This window comes from Hylobates moloch, unplaced genomic scaffold (assembly GCF_009828535.3).
Source record: "Hylobates moloch isolate HMO894 unplaced genomic scaffold, HMol_V3 SCAFFOLD_13, whole genome shotgun sequence".
Lineage (NCBI taxonomy): Eukaryota > Metazoa > Chordata > Mammalia > Primates > Hylobatidae > Hylobates > Hylobates moloch.
The window spans coordinates 105,567,067-105,592,051 of NW_026652288.1; the positions used below are offsets into that span (position 1 = coordinate 105,567,067).

The window sequence follows — 24,985 nt, forward strand, 5'->3', positions numbered from 1 at the left end:
CCTAAAAGTTAGAGTACAATAATAATAATAAAAAAGGGAGCAAAATTTAAAAAAAAAAAGGATATGGATGTTGAGATGAGTAAATTATCCTGGACTACCCAGGTGGGCTCAGATGAATCACATGAGTCCTTAAATGTAGATAATCTTTCCAGTTGTGGCCAGAAAGAGATACTATGACAGAGAGAAGAACAATACAAACTGTGAGAGATGCCCAACCTGCCATTACTGGCTTTGGAGATGGAGGAAAGGGCCCTGGGGCAAGGAGTGGTGGGTGGCATCTAAAAGCTGGGACAGGCCGTCAGCGACAGCCAGGAAGGAGACAGGGATCTCAGGGCTGCACCCAGATGGAAGTGAACCAAACCTGGTGAGCAAGGAAATTGGTTCTCCTCTAGAGCCACCCGAAAGGAACACAGCTATGTGAAACTGATTTTAGCCTGGTGAAACCAATGTCAGACTGTGATACACAGAACTGTAAAATAAAAAACTTGGATTGTTTAAAATAAAACAAAACAAAAAAATTTTAGGCTGGGCATGGTGGCTAATGCCTGTAATCCCAGCACTTTGGGAGGCCGAGATTGGCCGATCACAAGTTCGGGAGTTCCAGACCAGCCTGGCCAATAGGGTGAAACCCCATCTCTACTAAAAATATAAAAATTAGCTGGGCATGGTAGCAGGCACCTGTAAACCCAGCTACTTGGGGGGCTGTGGCAGGAGCCGAGCCGAGATCATGCTACTGCATTCCAGCCTGGGTGACAGAGTGACTCCGCCTCAAAAAAATTTTTTTTTAATAATAAAAGATTTGCTTAGAAGATAAGAAACAAGGGGAGATGACTCATACCTTTATATTGTTTGAATTTTTAACAAGATGTGAATTACATTATAATAGGAAATATATTTCCATTAGATAAGATTTTTTTTACCACTTAGTTTAGAATTAATTGTAGATTCAAAGAAAGTTAAAAAAAAAAAGTTGCTTTTAGGGAAATCCCTTCATCCAGTTTCAGAGTTTTAAAACCTTTTGTATTTCTGTCTTTTCAGCATCCTGTTTGGTTGGCCTTCCTTTGTAAATAGCCATTATTTAATTGAGATTGTAGGTTTATGATCATTTTATGTAAAGTGGACATTTCAGTAAAATAAATTCAGAATTAGAGCTAGGTATTGAGTAGACAGGGAGGTACGGATTTTGATAAAAGTTTAGGGATAATAAAGATTAAATTGTACTGTGTTTATAGTGTAGATTTTACTATAAGATTAAATGCCACTACAGCTAACTTTGTCTCTGTTCTGGCTTTCTGACGTCCCCCGTGGGTGCAGCAATGCCGGGTCTACCGTGGGGGTAAGTGGCCTCATGGAGCAGTAGGTGTGCCAGACCAAGAAGGCATCTCAGATGCAGACTTTGTTCTTTACGTTGGTGCTCTGGCCACTGAGAGATGCAGCCATGAAAACATCATCTCTTATGCAGCCTACTGTCAGCAGGAAGCAAACATGGACAGGTAAACTTTCCTCCGGGACTTAGTTTCCAAGATCTAATATGGGAACTCTTGAAGCAAACTGTATTTTTAGTGTTAAGATTACAGGAATCTTGCATTTGCCAGATCGCCTCTGGTAGACAGGAATAGCATATGCTGCCTGGATTTGGAGTAGGGTTAGGAGACCGTGATTAGACTGTTATTAATGTGATAACCCACGTTTTTAGTCAAAGTGAAAGAGAGAAGAGTGAAGCACTTCTTTTGACTTTTCTCCCTGCTGTTCCTCTTCCATTTTGATCCTATCGTTTTTGCCAAAATTCCAAAGAAAAAGTCTGCTGTCAAGTGGGCCAAGTGCGGTGGCTCACGCCTGTAATCCTAGCTCTTTGGGAGGCTGAGGTGGGAGGATCACGTCAGCCCAGGGGTTTGAGACCCACTTGGGCAACATAGTGAGACCTCATCTTGACAAAAAATAAAATCGGCCAGGTGTGGTGGCACGCACCCGTGGTCCCAGCTACTCAGGAGGCTGAGGTGGGAGGATTGCTTGAGCCTGAGAGGTTGAGGCTACAGTGAGCTGTGATCATGCCACTGCACTCCAGCCTGGGCACCAGAGTGAAACCTTGTCCCCCACAAAAAAGAAAAAACAAAATGGGTGGGTGCGGTGGCTCACACCTGTAATCCCAGCTCTTTAGGAGGCTGAGGCAGGTGGATCACTTGAGCTCAGGAGTTTGAGACCAGCCTGGGCAACATGGTGAAACTCTGTCTCTACAAAAAATGCAAAAATTAGCCAGGAGTGGTGGCATGCGCCTGTAGTCCCAGCTGCTCAGGAGGCTGAGGTGGGAGGGTTGCTTAAGCCTGGGAGGCAGAGCTTGCGGAGAGCTGTGATTGCACCACTGCACTCCAGCCTGGGCCACAGAGCCAGACCCTGTGTCCAAAAAACAACAACAATAATAATAATAAGTCCACTGTCAAGAGAATTTTCTTTCCAGGTGACTTCTGCTCTAAGGAAACAATTTGAACTTTAATTTTAGGACTTCTGTGCTAAAACTGTTAAGAAAGGTGTTAATAATGACTATTCATCTAATTGTCATGTAATTTGTTATATGTGATTCACTTAGCTAAATATCACTTAGAAATTCAGAGTTCTCTTTATTTACAAAAGATTTCAAAAAATTTTCCCGTGAAGCAGCTCAGCTTTGAAATGAAAAGTTATATATGCAGAAGATTGCTTGTCACACACCAGACAAATCAATTAAAGGCAGTAGAAATTGCCATATGTCTCAGAATAGATTGTATGTAACATTCTCAAATCTAGGTGAGATTAGATTTGAGATTAGCTGACTTCAAAGGGAGTCAGCTAGTCTTTTTTTTTTTTTTTTTGAGACAGAGTCTCGCTCTGTCACCCAGGCTGGAGTGCGGTGGCGTGATCTTGGCCCACTGCAACCTCTGCCTCCCGGGTTCAAGCGATTCTCCTGCCTCAGCTTCCCAAGTAGCTGGGACTACAGGTGCGCGCCACTGCGCCCGACTAATTTTTGTATTTTTAATAGAGACGGGTTTCAGTATGTTGGCCAGGCTGGTCTTGAACCCCTGACCTCAGGTAATCTGCCTGCCTCGGCCTCCCAGAGTGTTAGGATTATAGGTGTGAGCCACTGTGCCTGGCCTCAGCTTGTGTTTTGACCAATAGATGGATGTTTAACACCTCAGCAGTGGCCCTTTTAGACATATGAATTAGTTAACTAACTTCTCCTAGATTTGTTAGAAGAAAAAGCAGTTATCTTCATTTTTTTTTTTTTTTTGAGATGGCATCTCACTCTGTTGCCCAGGCTGGAGTGCAATGGCATGATCTCGGCTCACTGCAGCCTCAACCTCCCGAGTTCAAGTGATTTTCCTGCCTCAGCCTCCTGAATAGCTGCGACTACAGGTGCGCGCCACCACGCCTGGCTAATTTTTGTATTTTTAGTAGAGACAAGGTTTCGCCATGTTGGTCAGGTTGGTCTTGAACTCCTGACCTCTGGTGATCCACCTGCCTTGGCCTCCCAAAGTGCTGGGATGACAGGCATGAGCCACCGCACCCAGCCTTAATTTGTTCTTTTTCAAGGAAGTGAAACCTTCCTTCACAATTGCTATGTTGCATTAATCATTTCATGAATATTTTAGCGGCCAACAGACGAGGTAAACGAAATATAGATGTGTACCTGCCTCATGGAACTTATGGATTGCAGAGGGAGACAGGTATTAAATATTCCTGCAAATAAATATGTGATTTCAAAGTATGATAAGTACTTCGTAGAAAATATATAATAAAAAAAGAAAATATAGAATGTTGTAACAGAGGAAAATAAAAGAGGAAACACTTGGTAGGTCAGCTGAGCAAGGAAGACCTCTTTGAAAAAGGGAAACGTTAGCTGCAGCCTGGACACTGATAGGCTGTAGGCAAATAAAGAGATGTGGGGAGAGCTTGTGAAGGCAGAAGCCATGTGCACCTGTTGCTTCAGGAGCCCCTCAGTGGACACTGTCGGAGGACAGGTGCTTTGACGGGCAGACAGGACTGTTTTCTTCCAAGGGCTGCAGGAAGCCCCTGAAGGGTTTTAAGCCTGGAAGTGAAATCCATTTTATATTTTAGAGGTCACTGTGGCAATTTTTAAATAAATGAATTGTATTCATACTTTTTCTAATTCTAAGTCTGTTGCTATTACCTATGAAGAAAATATATTTAACAATTTAAATAAGATAAATGTACTTTGTAAATAGGCAGTTATCCTTTGATGAGGTTTGTGGTGTTTCTATGTAAAATGTTAACATAGTGGTAGGAGAACTGAGCTTGGGGGTTCCTCAGCATGGTTCATTGGCCACAGCTTTTGAAAGACAGGGAGGCGCACGGTGGAACTGAATTACTCTGGACTCTCGAATCCTAGTCTGCCTTTGGACTTGCAGGTTCTAGGCACAGAGAGAGATGTAGAATTGTGTAGATTCTAAAGGGTGTAGAATTTGGAAGAAGATGATGGGAAGGTAGAAATATTTACGTGAATGTAGGCAGTATTGGAGCAGGAGAAAGGGAATAGCAAACAGATAAGAAGGGTCAGCGACTTTCAGCAACCTGAACCATTCACTTATTGCCCCATTTGATAACTGCTTTCCTCTCTACCTGCCTGTCTCTGCCCGTAGATAGACTGAAATGCTGAAGTCAAATATGGATTTTGCAACTAAAATAGTGTTAGAATTTGAGCCTTTCAGTTCATTCTTTTTTGGGTATTATATTGATATATTTCAAAACTTCACATTAAAGTATAATCAACTATGTCCTTTTGTGGAAACAGGTGTTGATTTGCCATGCCATAGGAAAGCAGAAGATACACGTCTTAAAAGTAAAAGATAGTGATGGTAGAAAATTGCATTGGATATTTTGCAAAGATTTTTCTGTCCTTGAGCAGTATTTGATGGAGAAGTAAATGTTAATAAATATTGTTCTGGAATATAATTTAAAAATTCAATGTCTATTTTGACAGGCCAATAGCAGGATATGCTAACCTGTGTCCAAATATGATCTCTACCCAGCCTCAGGAGTTTGTTGGGATGCTGTCCACAGTGAAACATGAAGTTATTCATGCCCTGGTAAATTCTACCCTTACTGTTCTTTCCTTCATGCCTTGATTTTCTGCTTAGTATGTTCTCATTTTTATACATATATTCCATTTTAAGATGATGTGGATTCCTAGATTCACGTTCAATAAAAATACAAAAGTTAGCGGGGCATGGCGGTGTGCACCTGTGGTACCAGCTACTTGGGAGGCTGAGGTGGGAGGATGGCTTGAGCCCAGGGAGGTTGAGGTTGCAATGAGCCAAGATTGTGCCACTGCACTCCAGCCTGGTGATAGAGGCAGACCTTGTATGAAACAAACAAACAGAAAGATTTATAAAGCTTTTTCCTCTTTTAAAATTCTAAGATTGAAGAATGAATGATACTGAAAGGCCTATGGAAGTATATAGATACAGCAGAGCCCTGGGCTGCTGCTGCTGCTGTTTGGTTTTTAAGGCCCCATCATGGCCCACTGCAGCCTCAGCCTCCTGGGCTCTAGTGATCCCACCTCAGCCTCCCAAGTAGCTGGGACTACAGACATGTGCCACTACACTTGGCTAATTTTGTGTGTGTGTGTGTGGTAGAGATAAGGTCTCGCTATGTTGCCCAGGCTGGTCTCAAACTCCTAGGCTCAAGTGATCCTCCTGTCTCAGCCTCCTAAAGTGTTGAGATGAGATGGGTGAGCCACTGTGTCCAGCCCTCTGCTGCTGCAACCTCCTGGGCTCAGATGATCCTCCCACCTCAGCCTCCAGAGTAGCTGGGACCACAGACACGCATCACCATGCCCTGCTAATTTTTGTATTTTTAGTAGAGATGGGGTCTCGCCATGTTGCCCAGGCAGGTCTTGAACTCCTGGGCTCAAGTGATCCCCCTGCCTCAGCCTCCCAAAGTGCTGAGATTACAGGTGTGAGCCACCGTGCCCGGCCCTTCTTCTGCCGCTTCTGATAACCATGTGAAAATCCTTATAGGGGGAAACCGCTTCCTCAAATTAAAGGAAAGGAAATTGTCAGCTAAATATTTTTTTTACATGTATATTTGAACACATATGAATGTTTATCTTCCCAGTAATTTTTAATTAAATTTATTGTAAGCAAGTGTCAGTCTTGGCCATGTACCTCAGTGTCTGGCTTCCATCTTTTCAGTTCTGGTCCAGCTGTTGTTCAGAAGTGATACCTGATAGCTGATACCTTCTCAAAAAAGGAAGAAGGGCCGGGTGCAGTGGCTCTCACCTGTAATCCCAGCACTTTGGGAGGATTCTTCTATATGTATAAGAAGGCCAAAATAACTTTAAAACGCAGACAGACTTTCAGAACTATTTCATAATGTACACACACACACACACACACACACACACACACACAGCAGACAGGAATTAAAAACACAACAGCTGGTGTTCTTTATGGTTTTAAAATTCTAATGGTGCTTAGAAATACAAGACAGTAATTAATGTTTATAGTATTTATACTGAATATAAATTTAAAACGTGATGTATTTTAGAAAATTTCTCGTTAGAAATATTTACCTCAAGTAATCAGAATTTAAAATTTATAAATACGGAACACTTAATTGTTGTTCAATTCCAACATATGAGAAGTTCCTACAGAAGCACTGGTGTGGTGCTTCTATGTACCGGTTAGTATCAGTGGTCTCTTTTGATCGCAGGCCTGTAGCCTGCCTTGATGTTTTTCACTTGAAGACATTTTGAACTTTTTCTTACAGGGTTTCTCTGCTGGGCTGTTTGCATTCTATCATGATAAAGATGGAAATCCTCTCACTTCAAGATTTGCAGATGGCCTCCCACCTTTTAATTATAGGTATTTTTGTTGTTGTTCTTGTTCTTCTCTTTTAGGAGGGTGCTAAGACTAGAATCTGAGAATCATAGCATATTAGATGCCATAAATAATAATGTCTTCATGGCAAACCTAAGGAAATTGTAGATATTAAAACAAAATAGGATATAAGAGGCCATTTTATGCAAAACACAACTTGTGAGATAGGCAATGTTTACATAATGATGTAAGGAAGGAGGAGAGAGATACCCACATGCAAGAACCATTCTTAAGCTGATAATTTGCAGTGCTTCCTTGCATTGAGGATATTCCTCAAAAGCATCAAACCTTCCGGCCAGTCACCGTGGCTCATGCCTGTAATCCTAGCACTTTGGGAGGCCAAGGTGGGCTGATTGCTTGAGCCCTTGAGTTCAAAACCTGCTGGGCAGCGTGGCAAAACCCTGTCTCTACAAAAAAATACAAAAATTAGCCGGGCATGGTTGCGTGCACCTTTAGTCCCAGCTACTTGGGGTGCTGAGGCAAAAGGATCAATTGAGCTCAGGGGGTTGAGGCTGCAGTGAGCTGTGATCACGCATCTGCACTCCAGCCTGGGTGACACAGCCACTGTCTCAAGAAAGAAAAGAGAAGCCTTCCAGTAAAAACGAAGATAATAGAGTAATAAATTCAGTTGTTACAGATACGAAGAATTGGAGTTGGCTTTAACTGTATTTGGGGAAACTGTTAATCTTGAAGTATGAATGGTAAAGAGAGATTGGAGTGATTAATAAGGTAAAAACTTTATTTTCTGGCTGGCTTTGTTCACTACTTATGTGTAAACATTGCCTTGCCATGGAAAAACAGGAATTAAAAACAACCTCTTGAAGGCATGGGTAGATGAACAGATACGTGATAACAAGTACAACAAAATGTTAATTACAGAATCTAGGTGAGCTGATTGATTATAAGGGTGTTTATTAAACAATTCTTTTAATGTTTTGTATGTTTGAATTTTTTTTTTTTTTTTTTCTGTGATGGAGTCTCACTGTATCATCCAGGCTGGAGTACAGTGGTGTGATCTCGGCTCACTGCAAACTCCGCCTCCTGAGTTCACACCATTCTCCTGCCTCAGCCTCCCGAGTAGCTGGGACTACAGGCGCCCCCCACCACGCCTGGCTAATTTTTGTATTTTTAGTAGAGACAGGGTTTTACCGTGTTGGCCAGGCTGGTCTCGAACTCCTGACCTCAGGTGATCTGCCCACCTCGGCCTTCCAAAGTATTGGGATTACAGGCATGAACCACCACGCCTGGCCTATGTTTGAAATTTTTATAAAACAGTATTGGAAAAGAAAACCCTCTTTATGTTTTCTGTTCTTTTGCTGAGAATGAGAGATTTATAGGGAAAATGGTAGAAGTAGTCTAGGGAATAAGCCAGAAAAAAAAATGACTTAGGTTACAGGGAAAAACAAAAATTGATCTCCATCGTAATTTTCCATAACTTTTCCTTGTCCAGTCTTTTAGGTTAATTTTCCCTTTCTAATCACGTTGTAGCAGTTCTTTATAAATTAGAGATATTACTCCTTTTTCATGCTTATTATAAATATTTATCCTAGTTGTTTATCTTTTTACTTCATTTATCATGCTTTTGCCATGTATAGAAAAGTTTTTAAGTTTTTTATCATTAAATTCATCTATTTTTTTTTTTTTTTTTTTTGAGGCAGGGTCTCACTCTATTGCCCAGGTGGGTCTCAAACTCCTGGGCTCAGGCAAGCTTCTTGCCTCCGTCTCTCAAGCAACTGGGACTACGGTCACGTGCCACTCTACTCAGATGTTTTTTTCTTTGTTGCTTAAGGCCTCAAAAGATTATAAAAATATTCTCCTAAATTTATTCTAGTAAATTATTATTTGATTTCTTTACATTTATAACTTCAATGCATTTGAAATTTTTTTTGATTTATGTATTTTGGGATTCTTTTGTAAGATGCATATATGTTTATAATTGTTATATCTTTATGCTGGATTTACCCCCCCCCCCTTTTTTTTTTTTTGAGTCAGAGTCTCCCTCTATTGCCCAGGTTGCATTGCGGTGGCACAGTCACGATCACGGCTTACTGCAGTGTTGATCTTCCCAGGCTCAGATGATCTTCCCACCTCAGCCTCCTGAGTAGCTGGGACTACAGGAGTGTGCCACCATGCTCATCTAGTTTTTTATTTTCATTTTAAATTTATGCTATTATTTTTTGAGACAGAGTCTCACTCTGTTACCCAGGCTGGAGTGCAGTGGCACGATCTTGGCTCACTGCAACCTCCATTTCCCAGGTTCAAGTGATTCTTCTGCCTCAGCCTCCCGAGTAGCTGGGATTACAGGCATGTGCCACCACACCTGGCTAATTTTTGTATTTTTAGTAGAGACGGAATTTCACCATGTTTGCCAGGTTTGGTCTCATACTCCTGACCTCTAGTGATTTGCCCATCTCGGCCTCCCAAAGTGCTGGGATTACAGGTGTGAGCCACTGCACCTGGCCTATGTAGTATATCTTTTTATCCTTTTACTTTCCACCTATTTGTGTTCTTTAGTCTAACCTATGTCTCTCGTAGATATATAGTTAGAGCATGTTTTTAAATTCATTTTTCCAATTAACCCTGTTCTGCCTGCTACAGTGGCTGTCAGATTACTGGTTTTCACCATGATTGTGGGCTGTCGGTTTTCAAGGCTGCCCAAAAGCTGGAGAAAGGGCATGGAAACGCACCACACCGCTCCTGTTTCTATGGAGATTCATCCATTTTTCATGAATAAATGCTTTCTGCATTGCTATAAATCTTTGATTAATTTCCAAAGTTTAAGAAGTTGATTTCACCAAGTTGGGTAGTTTTCTCATTGCTTTCATAGAGAGAATTTTGAGAGATTTTTACTCTGTCATTTTTGCTTCTGTGTTTGTGGAATTTATTTTTGTATGTGGTGAAAAAAGGATTTAACCTTTTTTTTCTAAATGGATAATCAGCTTCACAGCACAGTTATTAGATAAATTCTACTTTCCCACTAAATTAATATGTCATTTTGTTGGTTATGTTTCCTTATATACTTGGATATCTGTGAACTTGGTTTCATTTTATCCTGTACACTTGTCAAAAGGAAGTAATTCATCGTCATCTTAGCCAAGTGCTAGCTATGTGAACTTGAACAAGTTACTTCATCTCCCTGAACTTTTGTCTCTTTATCTGCAAAATAGTGATGATAATCTCATAGGGTTGTTGAAAAGATGAAATTTGAAAATACTTGTCAAGGCTAGGCCCAGTGGCACGTCTGTAATCCCAGAGCTTTGAAAGGCTGAGGTAGAAAGATGGCTTGAGGCCAGGAATTCGAGACCAGCTTTGGCAACATAGCAGATAAAAAATAAATGTAAAAAATTTTTTTGGACTGGATTTCATTCTGTCACCCAGGCTGGAGTGCGGCCGTGTGAACACAGCTCAGTGCAGCCTTGAACTCCTGGGCTCAAATGATCCTCTTGCCTCAGCCTCACAAGTAGCTGGGACTACAGGCACACACTACCATGCCTGGCTTATTTTATTTTATTTTATTTATTTTGTTTTTGAGACAGAGTTTTGCTCCGTCACCCAGTCTGGAGTGCAGTGGCACAAACATGGCTTACTGCAGCGTCAACCTCCTGGGCTCAAGTGATTCTCCTGCCTCAGCCTCCTGTGTAGCTGGCACCACAGGCCTGCACTGCTGCGCCCAGCGAATTTTTAAATTTTTTGTAGAGACAAGGTCTTCGTGTATTGCCTAGGCTGGTATCAAACTCCTGGGCTCAAGCAATCTTCCCACCTCGGCCTGCTGAGGTGCTGGGATTACAGGTGTGAGCCCCTGCACCCAACCAAAAAATTAAATTTAAAAAAATGTAGAAAGGAAAATACTTATCAAGTACTTTGTCTGACTTGGTACATAGAAGGTTCTCAAATATTTTAATTTCATATTGATATTTATAAAGACTTTTTACAGTAAATGTAAATATTTTTACATTTAAAGTGGTGAATTTTCAACAATAATTGTGTTTTAATTCTATAATTACAGTCTGGGATTATATCAATGGAGTGATAAAGTAGTTCGAAAAGTGGAGAGATTATGGGATGTTCGAGATAATAAGATAGTTCGTCACACTGTGTATCTCCTGGTAACGCCTCGTGTTGTTGTAAGTATTACCAAACTTCACGTCTCATGAGCCATCTGTTCTTTTCCTTTACTGTGGTCGTTTCTTTACTCATCGTTATTGTTTAAGAACTTGTAATATTTTAGAGCCGATAGTAGGAAAAGTCACATAAAGGCAGTGCAATAAAGCTACAGGCCACGAGAAATCTGAGGAGATAGAAACTTGTCCATGGCCCTCACGGCTCCCATCCCACCCAGTGCTTTAGGCCAGTGCCTTCTCTGGTGTGACGCCTCTTAGGACCACTGACACCATTTCTATAATGACTGATCATTTTCTTTGTTGTCTGTATTAGTCAAGGTTCTCCAGAGAAACAGAACCAATAGGATGTGTGTATATATCTATACATATGTGTACACAAAGAATACGAGAGAGGAGGGGAGGAAGAGATGTCTTTTTTTCTTTTATTTTCTTTCTTTATTTTTTTTTTGAGACAGGGTCTCACTCTGTCACCCAGGCTGGAGTGTAGTGGTTTCGGCTCACTGAAACCTCTGTCTCCTGCGCCACAGTGATCCTCCTACTTCTGCCTCCCAAGTGGCTGAGACAACAGCCACACACCACCACACCCAGCTAATTTTGTTTATTTTTTTGTAGTGATGCGGTCTCACTATGTTGCCCAGACTGGTCTTGATCTCCTGGGCTCAAGCAGTCCTCCTGCCTCAGCCTCCCAAAGTGCTGGGATTATAGGCATGAGTCACCACACTTGGCCAAGAGATGACTTTTAAGGATTTGGCTCACATGACTGTGGAAGGTGGGTGAGTTCAAATCTGATGGGATAGGCCAGCAGGCTGGAGACTCAGAGGATTGTTGCCCTTGGAGTCCAAAGGCAGAATGACTTCTTGTTCAGAGGAGGTCAGTCTTTGTTCTCTTCCGGCCTTCTCCTGATTGGGTGAGGCCTACCCACATTATGGAAGGTGATCATTACTTCAGAGTCCACTCATTGCAATGTTACTCTCATTCAAGAGAACACCTTCACAGAAACATCCAGAATATCTGGGCCAAATATTTGGGTACCATGGCTATTCTCCTTTCCCCTTTTCCTTGACTTTGTACAGCTCTCTGACTTACAAAGTTTTGCACTGCTCTTGGGCTATTTCCCATCTCTGGAAATCTCTAAAGGACAGATAGAACCCAATGAGCAACGTTTTATTCTACTGAGCAACTTTTTTTTTTTTTTTTTTTTTTTGAGACAGTTTCCCTCTTGTCTCCCAGGCTGGAGTACAATGGCACGAGCTCGGCACCCTGCAACCTCTGCCTCCTGGGTTCAAGTGATTCTCCTGCCTCAGCCTTCTGAGTAGCTGGAATTACAGGCTCCCGCCACCACGCCTGGCTAATTTTTGTATTTTTAGTAGAGACGGGGTTTCACCATGCTGGTCAGGGTGAGACCCTGTCTCAAAAAAAAAAAAAGAAAAATGGAAATTTCTTCCTCCCCTCATCTCATATTCTTTCTCTATGTGTACGTATGTATAGATGTATACACACATCCTATTGGTTCTGTTTCTCTGGAGAACCTTGACTAATACAGACACCAAATGATCCGTCATTATAGAAATGGTACCACTGATCCTAAGAGGTATCACAACAGAGGGGCCACTGGTGACCTCAGGTGATCTGCGCGCCTCGGCCTCCTGAAGTGCTGGGATTACAGGTGTGAGCCACTGTGTCTGACCAGAATAGATTTTTTGAACAGCTAAAAGTGACAAACTTTTAGTTAGACTAAGATGCAAATAACATAAGAAATGAAAGAGGAGACATTACAGCTGATACCACAGAAACACAAAGGATCATGAGAGACTATTATAATCAATTATCTACCAACAAACTGGATAACCTAGAAGAAACGAACAAATTCCTAGACAAATACAACTTATGAAGACTGAATCATGAAGAAATAAAAAATCTGAACAGGCTAATAATGAGTAATGAGATTGAATCAGTAATAAAAGTCTGCCATCAAAGAGAAGCCCAGGACCAGGTTCACTGCTGAATTTCACCAATTGTTTAAAGAAGAACTAATAATCCAGTCCTTCTCAAACTTTTCCAAAAAATTGAAGAGTAGGGGTTACTTCCAGACTCTTTACCAGGGCAGCAATACTCTAATAACAGATTTGGACAAGGCCATAAGAAAAGAAAATTACAGGCTAATATTCTTGGTGAGCACAAGTACAAAAATTTTCCAACAAGATACTAACAAGCTGAATTCTACAACACGTTAAATAGGTCATCCATCATGATCAAGTGAGATTTATCCCCAGGATGGCTGAACATAGCAAATCAGTAAATGTGATCCATCTCACTGGCAGAATGAAGGACAAAAACCATATGATCATCTCAATAGATGCAAAAAAATCATTTAGCAAAATTCAGTATCTTTTTATGATAAAAAACTAACCAAATTAGGTACAAAAGGAAGGTACCTCAGCACAATAAAGGCCATATAAGAGACACCCACAGCCAACCTTATACTCATTAGTGAAAAATTGAAGAGTAGGGATTACTTCCAGACTCTTTTTACCAGGGCAGCAATACTCTAATAACAAATAACATTTTTGGTCATTTATTTGTACTAATAACATTGTTTGTCATGTACAGTTTAGCTTGACTTCATGGGGACACAATTAGTGCCTCAGATAGTATGAATTTTTTAAAAGCCATAGAATATCTGAATTCTAGTATTGGAGAGTATTTGGAAATTATGTATTACAACCGCTATCTAAATGTCAGAACATGAATGAAAATATCTCACAAATTAGCCTAACATTTTTGAAGAGCTACAGCCCTTGGAAAGCCTTTCCTCCAAGGTCTGGAACACTCTTACCACTTGTACATAGTATTGGAAGTCATCACAAGAGCAGTCAGGCTGTAGAAATAAATAAAAGGCATCCAAATAGGACCGGAAGGAGTGAAATAGTTGCTGTTTGCCGATGATGTGATCTTATATATAGAAAACCCTAGAGACTCCATCAAAAAATTGTGAGGATTAATAAATACAGTAAAAGTTGTAGGATACAAAATCAACACACAAAAATTAGTAGTTTTCTATATACTAACAGAAAACTACCTGAAAAAGAAATTAAGAAAACAATCTCATTTACAATAGCTACCAAAAAAAAAAAATTCTTAGGAATAAATTTAACCAGGGAAGTAAAAGACCTGTACACTGAAAACTAGATGAAAGAAATTGACACAATAAATATAAAGGTATCCCACTTTCATGGAGTAGAAGAATTGGTATTGTTAAAATGTCCATACTACCCAAAACAGTCTACAGATTCAGTGCTATCCCTATCAAAATTCCAATGTCATTTTTCACAGAAGTAGAAAAAAAAATCCTCAAATTCATATGGAACCACAAACACACCAAAAAAAAAAAAAAAAAAAAAAAAAAGCCAAAACAAGCATGAGCAAAAAGAACAAAGCTGTTCAGGCAGTGTGCTGCCTCCAGCTCTGCAATATTTCCAACTGTGCTGCAAAGGAATAGTAATTAAAATGTCATGGTCCTGACATAAAAATAGGCACATTGATGAATGGAACAGAATAAATTATGATTCATTTATTGACTTTATTATGATTAACCAATTATAGTTAATTGATTTTTAATAAAGGTGCTAAGAATACACAATGGGAAAAAGTCTCTTCAATAAATGGTGTTGAGAGAACTGGATATCCATATGCAGAAGGAGGAAATTTGACCTTTATCTCATACCATATATACAAAAACCAACTCCAAACGTATTAAATAAACTTAAGCCCAGGAACTGTAAAACTACTAGAAGAAAACGTAAGGGGACAACTACATGACATTGGTTTGGGCAATGAGTTTTTGGATTGGACCCTCAAAGCACAGGCAACAAAAATAAAAATGGACAAATGGGATTACATCAGATGGAGAAGCCTGTGCACAGCAAAGGAAACAAAAGTGTGAAGAGACAACCTAGAAACTGAGAGAAAATATTTGCAAGCCATACATCAGAAAAGGTGTTAATATCCAAAATATGCAAGAAATGCAAACAGCTATGTACAAACAGCCCATTTAAAAAATGGGTCAAGGACCTTTGGAGAAATAAAAAAATTTCTGCAAAGAAGACATGCAAATTGTGAACAGGTACGTGAAAAAATGCTCAACATTACTAATCCTTAGGGAAATGAAAATTAAAAGCACAATGAGATGTCATTTTATGTCTGTCAGATGACTTTTATCAAAAAGACAAAAGAGTGCTCACTTTGGCAGCACAAAGACTAAAATTGGAATGATACAGAGAAGATTAGCATGGTCCCAGTGCAAGGATGACATGCAAATTCATGAAGCATTCCATATTTTAAAAAGAAAAGAAAAGAAACAAAAGATAAGAAGTGTTGGTGAGGATGTGGAGATAGTATAAATTAGTACAGCCATTATGGAAAACTGTTTGGAAGTTCTTCAAAAAACTAAAAATAGAATTACCATATGATCCAACAATCCTTGTTTACACAAAAGATTTGAAACCAGTTTGTCAAAGAGATGTTTGCACTCCTGTGTTCACTGCAGCACCGTTTACAATAGCCACATTACGGAATCAGCCTAAGCGTCCATCAGCAGATGAGTGGGTAAAGAAAGTGTGTTATATACAATTGACCCTTGAACAACATAGGTTGGAACTGCTCAGGTCCACTTATTTGTGGACTTTCTGTCACCTCTGCCACCCCTTAGACAGCAAGACCAATCCCTCCTCTTCCTCCTCTCAACATGAAGACAAGGATGAAGACCTTTATGAGGACCCACTTCCACTTGATGAATAGTGAATATATTTTCTCTTCCTGACGATATTTTTTATAACATTTTATTTTGTCTAGCTTTATTGTAAGAATACAGTACATAATACATAAAATATACAGTATATGTGTGAAATGACTGCAGTTATTGGTAAGGCTTCTAGTCCACAGTAGACTATTAATAGTTAAGTTATGGGGAAATCAACAGTTACACACAGATATCGGACTGCACAGGAAGTTGGCACCACTAACACAATGGAATACTAGTCAGCCTTAAAAAGGCGAGAAATTTTGTCATTTGTAAGAACATGGGTGAAACTGGAGAACATGATGCTAAAAAAGGAACAGAAAGACAAATACCTAATGTTTTCGCATTTCACATGTGACATCTAAAACTACTGAACCCCGAAGCAGAGGGTAGTGGTTATAGAGGCTGGGGTGGGGGGAAATGGTAAGGTGATGGCCAAAGGGTACAAAATCACAGGCAGGAGTAACACTTTTTTTTTCTTTTTTTTTGAGATCTATTGCACAGCGTGGTGAATATGGTCAATAACAGTGTATTGCACAGATTTAAATTACTGAGAGTAAATTTAAAATGTTCTCACAAAAAATAAGTATTTGAAATGATGGCTATATTAGCTTGATGTAATTATTTCACATTGTATTCATAAATCATAACATCACTGTACACCATAAATATATACGGTTATAACTTGTCAATTTAAAATAAAATAAAAAAATTTTAAATTGTTATTGACATGAGTTACAACTGTCAATCATCCTAGTCTATAACATTTTTTAGCTATACGGTACAAAAGTGAAAATCTTCAGAGAAGAAAAGATACTAAGAGAAGTAGTAATTTCCCAGCAAAGAAGAATGTGACTGCATTAAAATATGTAATTATATTAAAAACCATATTTTAAAAAGAAATTCTCGTTTCTCAACGAAGTAATTCTTTAATGTTAACTTATTATATTCATGTGATGAAAAGTTTGCCATTATCTTACGGTACTTTTGTACCATATTTGTTTCTGATTTTTTTTCTGGTTTAGGAGGAAGCACGAAAACATTTTGATTGTCCAGTTCTGGAGGGAATGGAACTTGAAAATCAAGGTGGTATGGGCACTGAGCTGAACCATTGGGAAAAAAGGTTATTAGAGGTCAGTTTGTTTTTAAATTTTCCTAGACTTTATTTAATGAAAATAATTCGTAATTATGGTAAAAGTTATTCAAGCAGGTTATAAACTGAAAAATGTTTAGGTCCCTTTACCCCTTCAGCTCTCCAGATGCACTTTCCAGATACAATCAGTCCTTATGTTTTTTGTGTATACTTTCATAAATGTTATATATGTATGTGTGTGCAAACACATGCAGAATTGTCTATTTTTTCATGGGTTCACATATTTATGCAACTTTTTTCACTTTTTCCAAGGCACTGTAGGTGCTTCTGCTATAATGCAATGTATGCTTCCCTGAAAAACCTTTTTCTTCAAAATTGGACAGTAAAGATAACAAGACTTGTGGGAAAAACAAGTAAACAGATCACTAACAGAAACAAATAAGTCATGTAGAACTATGAGCTCAGTTTAAAAAAGACATCAGATTTTCAATAAATGAAGTCCTGTATCTACTCTAGTATTTCTTTTATTAAAATTTTTATATTTCTTAGAGACAGGGCCTCACTGTGTCATCCAGGCTGGAGTGCTGCAGCTATTCACACGCATGATCATAGGACACTGCAGCCTCAAACTCTTTTGGGCTCAAGCAGTCCTCCTGCCTCAGCCTCCCAAGTACCTGGGACCACAGGCACATACCACTGCACCCAGCCTACTCTAGTCTGTGTGTTTGTTCTTTCTTTCTTTCTTTCTTTTCTTTTCTTTCTTTCTTTCTTTTTTCCTTCCTTTCTTTTTCCTTCCTTCCTTCCTTCCTTCCTTCCTTCCTTCCTTCCTTTCTTTTCTTTTTCCTTTTCCTTTTCTTTTTCCTTTTTCTTTTTCCTTTTCTTTTTCCTTTCTTTCTTTTCTTTTCTTTCTTTCTGTCTCACTCCACTTGGTCAGGCTAGAGTACAGTTGCATGATTTCAGTTCACTGCAGCCTCAACCTCCTGGGCTCAAATGCTTCTCCCACCTCAGCCTACTGAGTAGCTAGGAATACAGGCATGTGCCACCACACCCAGCTAATTTTCTTTTTGTACTTTCAGTAGAGATGGGTTTCACCATGTTGCCCAGGATGACCTCAAACTCATGGACTCAAGCAATTCACCCGCCTCAGCCTCCCGAAGTGTGGGGTTACGGGCGTGCACCACCACGCCTGGCTACTCTAGCATTTCTTTACCTTCAACATCAGCAGTAATAATAACCCATGGTAGCTGGATGGGGGATTGTAAATCTGAGTATTGAGGACAGGGGTAAAATGTACATAGACTTGTGAGAACCATACAGTAAACACTTGCACGCAGAGCCGCTGGCTACACCGAGCAGCACAGTATACACAGTACAGCATTTTTGTATTGCTGTGTTTGGCTGTCTTAGTATACTTGGTGTTTAGGCTTCATCACAAAATAGTCACATGCAGGGAAAAATCAATGAACCAACGTGATTCGTTGTTATACTGATACCATTCCCTTATTTACAAATTTCACATGAGCTCATTCACATGGCAGAAACACACGCTTTCACAGAGTAAACTGTATACTTGGATCTACTCATTTTTTCTATATGAATGTAGCATAACCGTTCTGTGTTAATGAACACAGTTCATGGTTTAAATTTTGTATTTTAGAGAATGTAATGAGCACCTTATTTATATCTGTGATACCCAGGATGGGGTTTCAGTTGGTGTTTTTAGATTCAACTAAGCAGTCAAACTCACAGGACCTAATCAAGCCGTGTTGGGAAAAGATTCCCTTCGAGAAGGATATTAGAAGGAACACACAGTGTGCCAGCACAGCAGAGCCAGGCATTCCTCTTGGGCTCCACATAGCAGTGGAAGGGCTGTCATCTGTGTCTCTCTCCTCCCATGCAGCTCAAGTACCAGAGCACAAGACCACAGTAGACAGATGGGAGGACCAGCCTGGCTTAGAAAGATATGTCCCAAATAGAAACCGGTATCTTTTTATTTTTAGAGATCTGCTTAAATAGATAGTTGCAGCGTATATACATCATGCCTAAAGTTAATAAAATTATGGAAAGAATGAAATTAATGCTTGTGATTACTGTTCTTGTCTAGGTGACCACAAAGTAGCAATGATGGAAACTTATGGAAGACACGCACATTTATTCCTCCCATGGGAAGTGTGGTTTCTTTTCCTTAAGAAATTTTCTCAAGTGACTCCCTTTAGAAAACTGTAGATTGGCCAGAAATGAAAATGTTTGTGCTTTTCAGCAGAAGCGCTGACAGTAGTAATTTCATTAACTTCTCTCAAATCAATTTGTGTCCTTGAACTATTTTTTTTTTAAGCATGGTATCACAGTACTTGAGATGGCCATCTGGTGTTCAGTGGAAAGATTTAAAGAACACTCAGAACTGTCCAAAGATGAAATAAGCTCTGTAAGAGGCAGTGAAGTCCTCATCATCAGGTGACCTCCTGATAGGAATTGTATGATATGAATTAAAATATTGGGTAGATGGTAGAGCATGGTGATATTTTAGACCTTTCAAGGAAGTCCTTTTACCCCACGATTCGGTCCCAGTTGTTTTGCATGTTAGCACGTTTCTGTGATCACAGAGTTGAAGGTGATGAAAACATTTTCAGTATAATTCAGACAGCTGTTCTCCCTGACCCCAAATTATCTGTGCATTTGCCTCAGTCACCCACTTTGCTTTACCTGGAGAGTATAATATTTCTGTAGTATTTCTGTTTCCATATAGATTTATCTTCATTCATCACAGAGTTCTAAATGCCAGCTGCCTGCCATTCCAAGGGAATCGAACACAATGGAAGCACTTAGGGTAGAAAATAGATTTCACTTCAAGGTTCAGTCTAGTCATCTTAAAGGTTTATGTATTTCACCACTTTTAAGTGAATGTCTTGTCAGCCTCTCACAGTTGAAACATTTTAAATATATATATATATCAGAGGAATTACAGAAAGTATTAGGAGTTGCAGAGAATCTAGTCTAATTAAACTCTGTTGGTGATTTTCAGAATGAAGCGATGACTGGTTCTCACACTCAGAATCGAGTACTCTCTCGAATCACTCTGGCATTAATGGAGGACACCGGGTAAGACAGCTGTGACAAGAGGATATGAATTGTCTATTAAAATGAAATTAATACTGAGCTCATAGCTTAAGAAAATGCTGACATTTTATGCTGAAGCAAAATATACTTATTTGAATCTTGTACAGTTAGCTGTCCATTATTCATACCAACTCCATTCATTCATTCATTCATTCAATAAATACTTTTGTTGTTTGTTTTAAAATAGGATCTCACTCCTGTTGCGCAGGCTGGAGTGCAGTGGCAATCTGGACTCACTAATCCCGGACTTCCCGGGCTCAAGCAATCCTCCCACCTCAGCTTCCTGAGTAGCTGGGACTACAGGCACGTGCCACCATGCCTGGCTAATTTTTTGTATTTTTAATAGAGACGGAGTTTTGTCATGTTGCCCACGTTGTTCACAAACTTCTGGGCTCAAATGATCCACCCACCTTGGCCTCCCAAAGTGCTGGGATTACAGGCCTGAGCCACCTCACTTGGCCTCAATGAATGTTTGAGGCCCCGAGACATAGTAATAATTAGGACAAATCCCTGATAGGATTTGTTTTCGAATAAGCAGAGGCTGAGCCAGTATGAAGGAAAAGACTAAACAATTTTTAAATTATGAAGGAAAGACTAAACAATTTTTAAATTATGAAGGAAAGACTAAACCACTTTTTAAATTACAAAAGAAAGACTAAACAATTTTTAAATTGTTTTTATAAACAGTTGAACTTTCAGGTAAAGCCATGAAATACTGTTTTGTTTATTTTTTTAAGTAGAGACAAGGTCTCACTCTATTGCCCAGGCTGGTCCCAAACTCCTGGGCTCAAGCAAGCCTCCCGCCTTGGCCTCCCAAAGTGCTGGGATTACAGGCATGAGCCACCACGCCTGGCAGAAATACTGTTTTTAAATGAAATCTTTTATACAACCCCTACATATAAAAAACATTAAAGCTGCTTTAGTAGAAGCATTGTTACCTCTTACTCTTTCTAAGACAGCCTGAGAGAAAATTAGAAAATTGAATCAAATTTGAAAATTAATGGTAGAGGTGATATTAAAACCATGAAAATTATTGACACTACCTTCACTGTTGAGAGGTCAAAGAGGTAAAAGGATTTAAACACATAGAGGTTATTCTTTTTTTTTTTTTTTTTTTTTTTTTGAGATGGAGTCTTGCTCTGTCACCCAGGCTGGAGTGCAGTCGTGTGATCTTGGCTCACTGCAACCTCCACCTCCCAGGGTCAAGCGATTCTCCTGCCTCAGCCTCCTGAGTAGCTGGGACTACAGGTGTGCATCACCACACCCGGCTAATTTTTGTATTTTTAGTATAGATAGGGTTTCGCCATGTTGGCCAGGCTGGTCTGGAACTCCTGATGTCAGGTGATCCGCCCACCTCGGCCTCCCAAAGTGCTGGGATTACAGGCGTGAGCCACCGTGCCCAGCGTATCTCATTGAGTTTTATGAGACTTAAATGAGTTAATATCTGTAAAGCTCTTAGTACAGCGCTTGGCACATTGTGAGTGCCAACTAAGTATGAGCATCATATAAAAACCCGAGCTAAAGCCTCACGAAACAATACTTACCCTTATCACCTACAGTGCATTGTATTGAGTTTTCTATTGTATTGAGTTTTTAAAGAGAGAGAAAGAAATGTTAATCAAGATCCACTAAGTTGACTTCACAACTCACTAATACTCAGAAACCCTCTGTTTCTAATCCCCCCCTACTCCCTCACTAGTGCTCATCCTTCTGAGTTGAGCTAAAGTTGCTTCCTCAGAAAAACCTTTCCGAATTCTTCAGACTAACTTAGGTTTTTCTGTTACTGTGTTCCTGTTAGCATCATCTACTTCTCCTTTGGAATATCTGTCTTCCCTACTAGACTGTGATCTTCATGAGAGCAGGTTCTGTTTATTTATTCACTACTGTAGCCTTCATTTAACAAAGTGCCTACCATGTGACAAATGCTTAATACCTGTTGACTGCGAATACAGAAAGAGCTGCAAAGAAATGGTTATCAGGAAGGTCTCATGATGTGTAGCTGGAGTGCCCACCTGGGGATGGAATAACAGCGTCGATACGATATTCTGCGCTCATCGACACGTACCTTCACAGAGGAGTCTACTTACTCCACATTTTATTCATAGGGCTAAGGGCTTCTGAACCTGAGCACTGCTAAAATAATTGCTAGTGCACAACATTAGGGGCACCTGTCACTATCTGGACAGTTTGACCTTGCTGCGATACCAACTTAGCTGGTAGCGTAACTCACATTGTAGTTGCAGAAGTTGCAGGCATTTTGGCATTGGAGCACCACGGCCCCTTCAGTTTCTCTCTGAGTGAGAGTTTTGTTCTTTGACAGGAGACAAGTTTTGGAAGATGCTACATTACACATTTGTTTGATTTTGCAGTAAGGTGGTACAAGTGGAGGGGATAATTCTTATCTCCCCAACTTTCGAGCCTATTTTTTTCAATATTTTTTTTTATTACTTTTTTTATTATAGAGATGGGGTTTAGCCACGTTGCCCAGGCTGGTCTCAAACTCCTGAGCTAAAGCGATCCACCCACCTTGGCCTCACTAAGTACTGGGATTTCAGGTGTGAGTCACTGTGCCCAGCCCTGAGCCTATGTTTTTATTTACTGTTTTGATAATGCTAAAGGAACAAAATATAATACACACAGGTAAGAGACGATTTCGTATAATTTTATAACTTTTGCAAGCTAATCTTGTCTCTAAAAATAAATAAAAACTAAAACAAATTGATTGCCCTCAGTTAAATTTGTCTGGAAACTCAATCAGTGCTTTCTTTTTTCTCTTATTAGAACTTTTTTTTTTCTTGAGACAAGGTCTCACTCTATTTCCCAGGCTGGAGTGCAGTGGCATGATCCTGGGCTGAGGTGATCCTGCCACCTCAGCCTCCCAGGTAGCTGAGACTATAAGTACACACCACTGCACATCTGGCTAACTTTTGGTATTTTTAGTAGAGACAGGGTCTCACCATGTTGGCCAGGCTGGTCTCGAACTCCCAACCTCAAATGATCCAACCGCCTCAGCCTCCCAGAGCGCTGGGGTTACAAGTGTGAGTCACCGCGCCCAGCTAGGACGTTTAAAAAGTATTGGACATAGGCTGGGCACAGTGGCTCACACCTGTAATCCCAGCACTTTGGGAGGCCAAGGCGAGTGGATCACCTGAGGTCAGGAGTTCGAGACCAGTGTGGCAAACATGGTGAAACCCCATCGCTACTAAAAATGCAAAAATTAGCCAGACATGGTGGCACACGCCTGTAGTCCCAGCTACTTGGGGGGCTGAGGAAGGAGAATCACTTGAACCTGTGAGGCAGAGCTTGCATTGAGCTGGGATCGTGCCACTGCATTCCAGCCTGGGTGACAGAGCAGGACCCTGTCTCAAAATAAAATAAAGTGAAAATTACAATAGAAATTTTATACTTATGTAAAAGTATAAAAGTATTTAATACCTCCATCATAAGCCTGGTTTGTGCAGCAGTCCCTGTGCGGCAAGAACATTGTGAAGGATCACTTACGGTGATGGCCTCTGGCCTCCAAAATCTCTCTTAAGGTCCTAATGTGCTCATTGTTGAGATTCTCAATTGTTATGCTAGAGTTGTTTTTAAAAGGACAGCAATAAAAATTGCTTTGTTTGAATTATTCCACAGCTGGTATAAAGCAAATTACAGCATGGCTGAGAAGTTAGACTGGGGCCGAGGAATGGGCTGTGACTTTGTCAGGAAGAGCTGTAAATTCTGGATTGATCAGCAGAGACAAAAGTAAGAATGCATTTCCTCACAGTGTCATTGACTACACAGTTCCTTTCTGATTTTATTCTTTATCCTAAGCCTAAAATGCTAACTATTTTCAAAATGTAGTCTGAGCAGTTCAATTTTAAGATACATAGAAAGCCATCTATAGATGGTTGGTAGTAATATTGTAAGAAGTAGCTGTAAGTAGTTTTTAATCATATACCAAAGGGATCCACAGTGAGGGGCCCAGAGCCATGGGCATTTCTTTTCAGCTTATTATAACTCATAAATATATATATCTTACAGACCCTTTGTTTCCTCTGTCATTTGTGGTGTTTTCTTCAGAGAATGCACCTGTAAATATAGATGCAAATATTGATTCAATATCACAAAAAAGCACTTTTGAATAGGGGTTTCCAAATTCAGATGCATTATCATAATCACCTAGCAAGCTTTTAAAAAATACAGAGTAGGTTTGACATCTATCTATATATCATCTTTACAGATACATATCATACAGAGTAAGTTTAACATCTATCTATATATCATCTATACAGATATATATCATACAGAGTAAGTTTGACATCTATCTATATATCATCTATACAGATATATATCATACAGAGTAAGTTTAACATCTATCTATATATCATCTATACAGATATATATCATACAGAGTAAGTTTGACATCTATATATCATCTATACAGATATATATGTATAGAGTAAGTTTTCAGTCCATGATTCATTTGGCTTAAGTTTTGTATAAGGTGGGAGGCTTAGATCAAAGTTTGTTTCTTTGTGTACAGATAGGCAATTGCTTTAGCACCATTTGTTGAAAAGGCTATCTTTCCTTCATGGAATTGCTTTTGTGCCTTTGGCAGAAACAATCAATTGCGTGTATTTGTGGTGATCTGTTTCTGTTTCTGCATTTTCTATTCTGTTCCAGTGATCCATGTGTCTATGCCTCCACCAATAACACACAGTCCTTAATTACTGTAATTATTTAATAAGTCTTGAAATTGGGTAGACTGATTCTTTCCACTTTATTTTAAAATTGTTCTGGCTGTTTTGGTTCCTTTGCATTTCCATCTACATTTTACAATCATCTTGTCTGTATCTGCCAAAAAACTTGCAAGGATTTTGCTAGGAGCTGCATTAACCCTGTGTGTCAGTTTGAGGAGAATTGACATTTTTACTGTGTTGAGTTTTCCAATCCATAAACATGGGAGAAAACATTCAGTCTTTCATTATTAAATATAATGTTA

General features: G+C 39.7%; 1 protein-coding gene and 1 non-coding gene across 5 annotated transcripts in view; both read left to right on the forward strand.

Moving 5' to 3' along the window:
- LMLN (leishmanolysin like peptidase) overlaps positions 1 to 24,985 on the forward strand; it is a 91,790-nt gene that overhangs the window by 24,733 nt on the left and 42,072 nt on the right. For 3 of the 4 annotated variants that reach the window (XM_058426647.1, XM_058426649.1, XM_058426650.1), the window contains exons 6-12: positions 1,315 to 1,493; positions 4,973 to 5,078; positions 6,763 to 6,857; positions 10,879 to 10,996; positions 16,817 to 16,924; positions 19,907 to 19,983; positions 23,635 to 23,745. In XM_058426647.1, the coding sequence (XP_058282630.1) occupies positions 1,315 to 1,493; positions 4,973 to 5,078; positions 6,763 to 6,857; positions 10,879 to 10,996; positions 16,817 to 16,924; positions 19,907 to 19,983; positions 23,635 to 23,745 (794 nt within the window). The remainder of the gene's footprint in view (positions 1 to 1,314; positions 1,494 to 4,972; positions 5,079 to 6,762; positions 6,858 to 10,878; positions 10,997 to 16,816; positions 16,925 to 19,906; positions 19,984 to 23,634; positions 23,746 to 24,985) is intronic. The other variant, XM_058426648.1, reaches the window with a different exon arrangement.
- On the forward strand, positions 15,227 to 15,333 carry LOC116481402 (U6 spliceosomal RNA). The gene has a single exon (XR_004251556.1). It is a non-coding gene; the product is annotated as a U6 spliceosomal RNA (small nuclear RNA).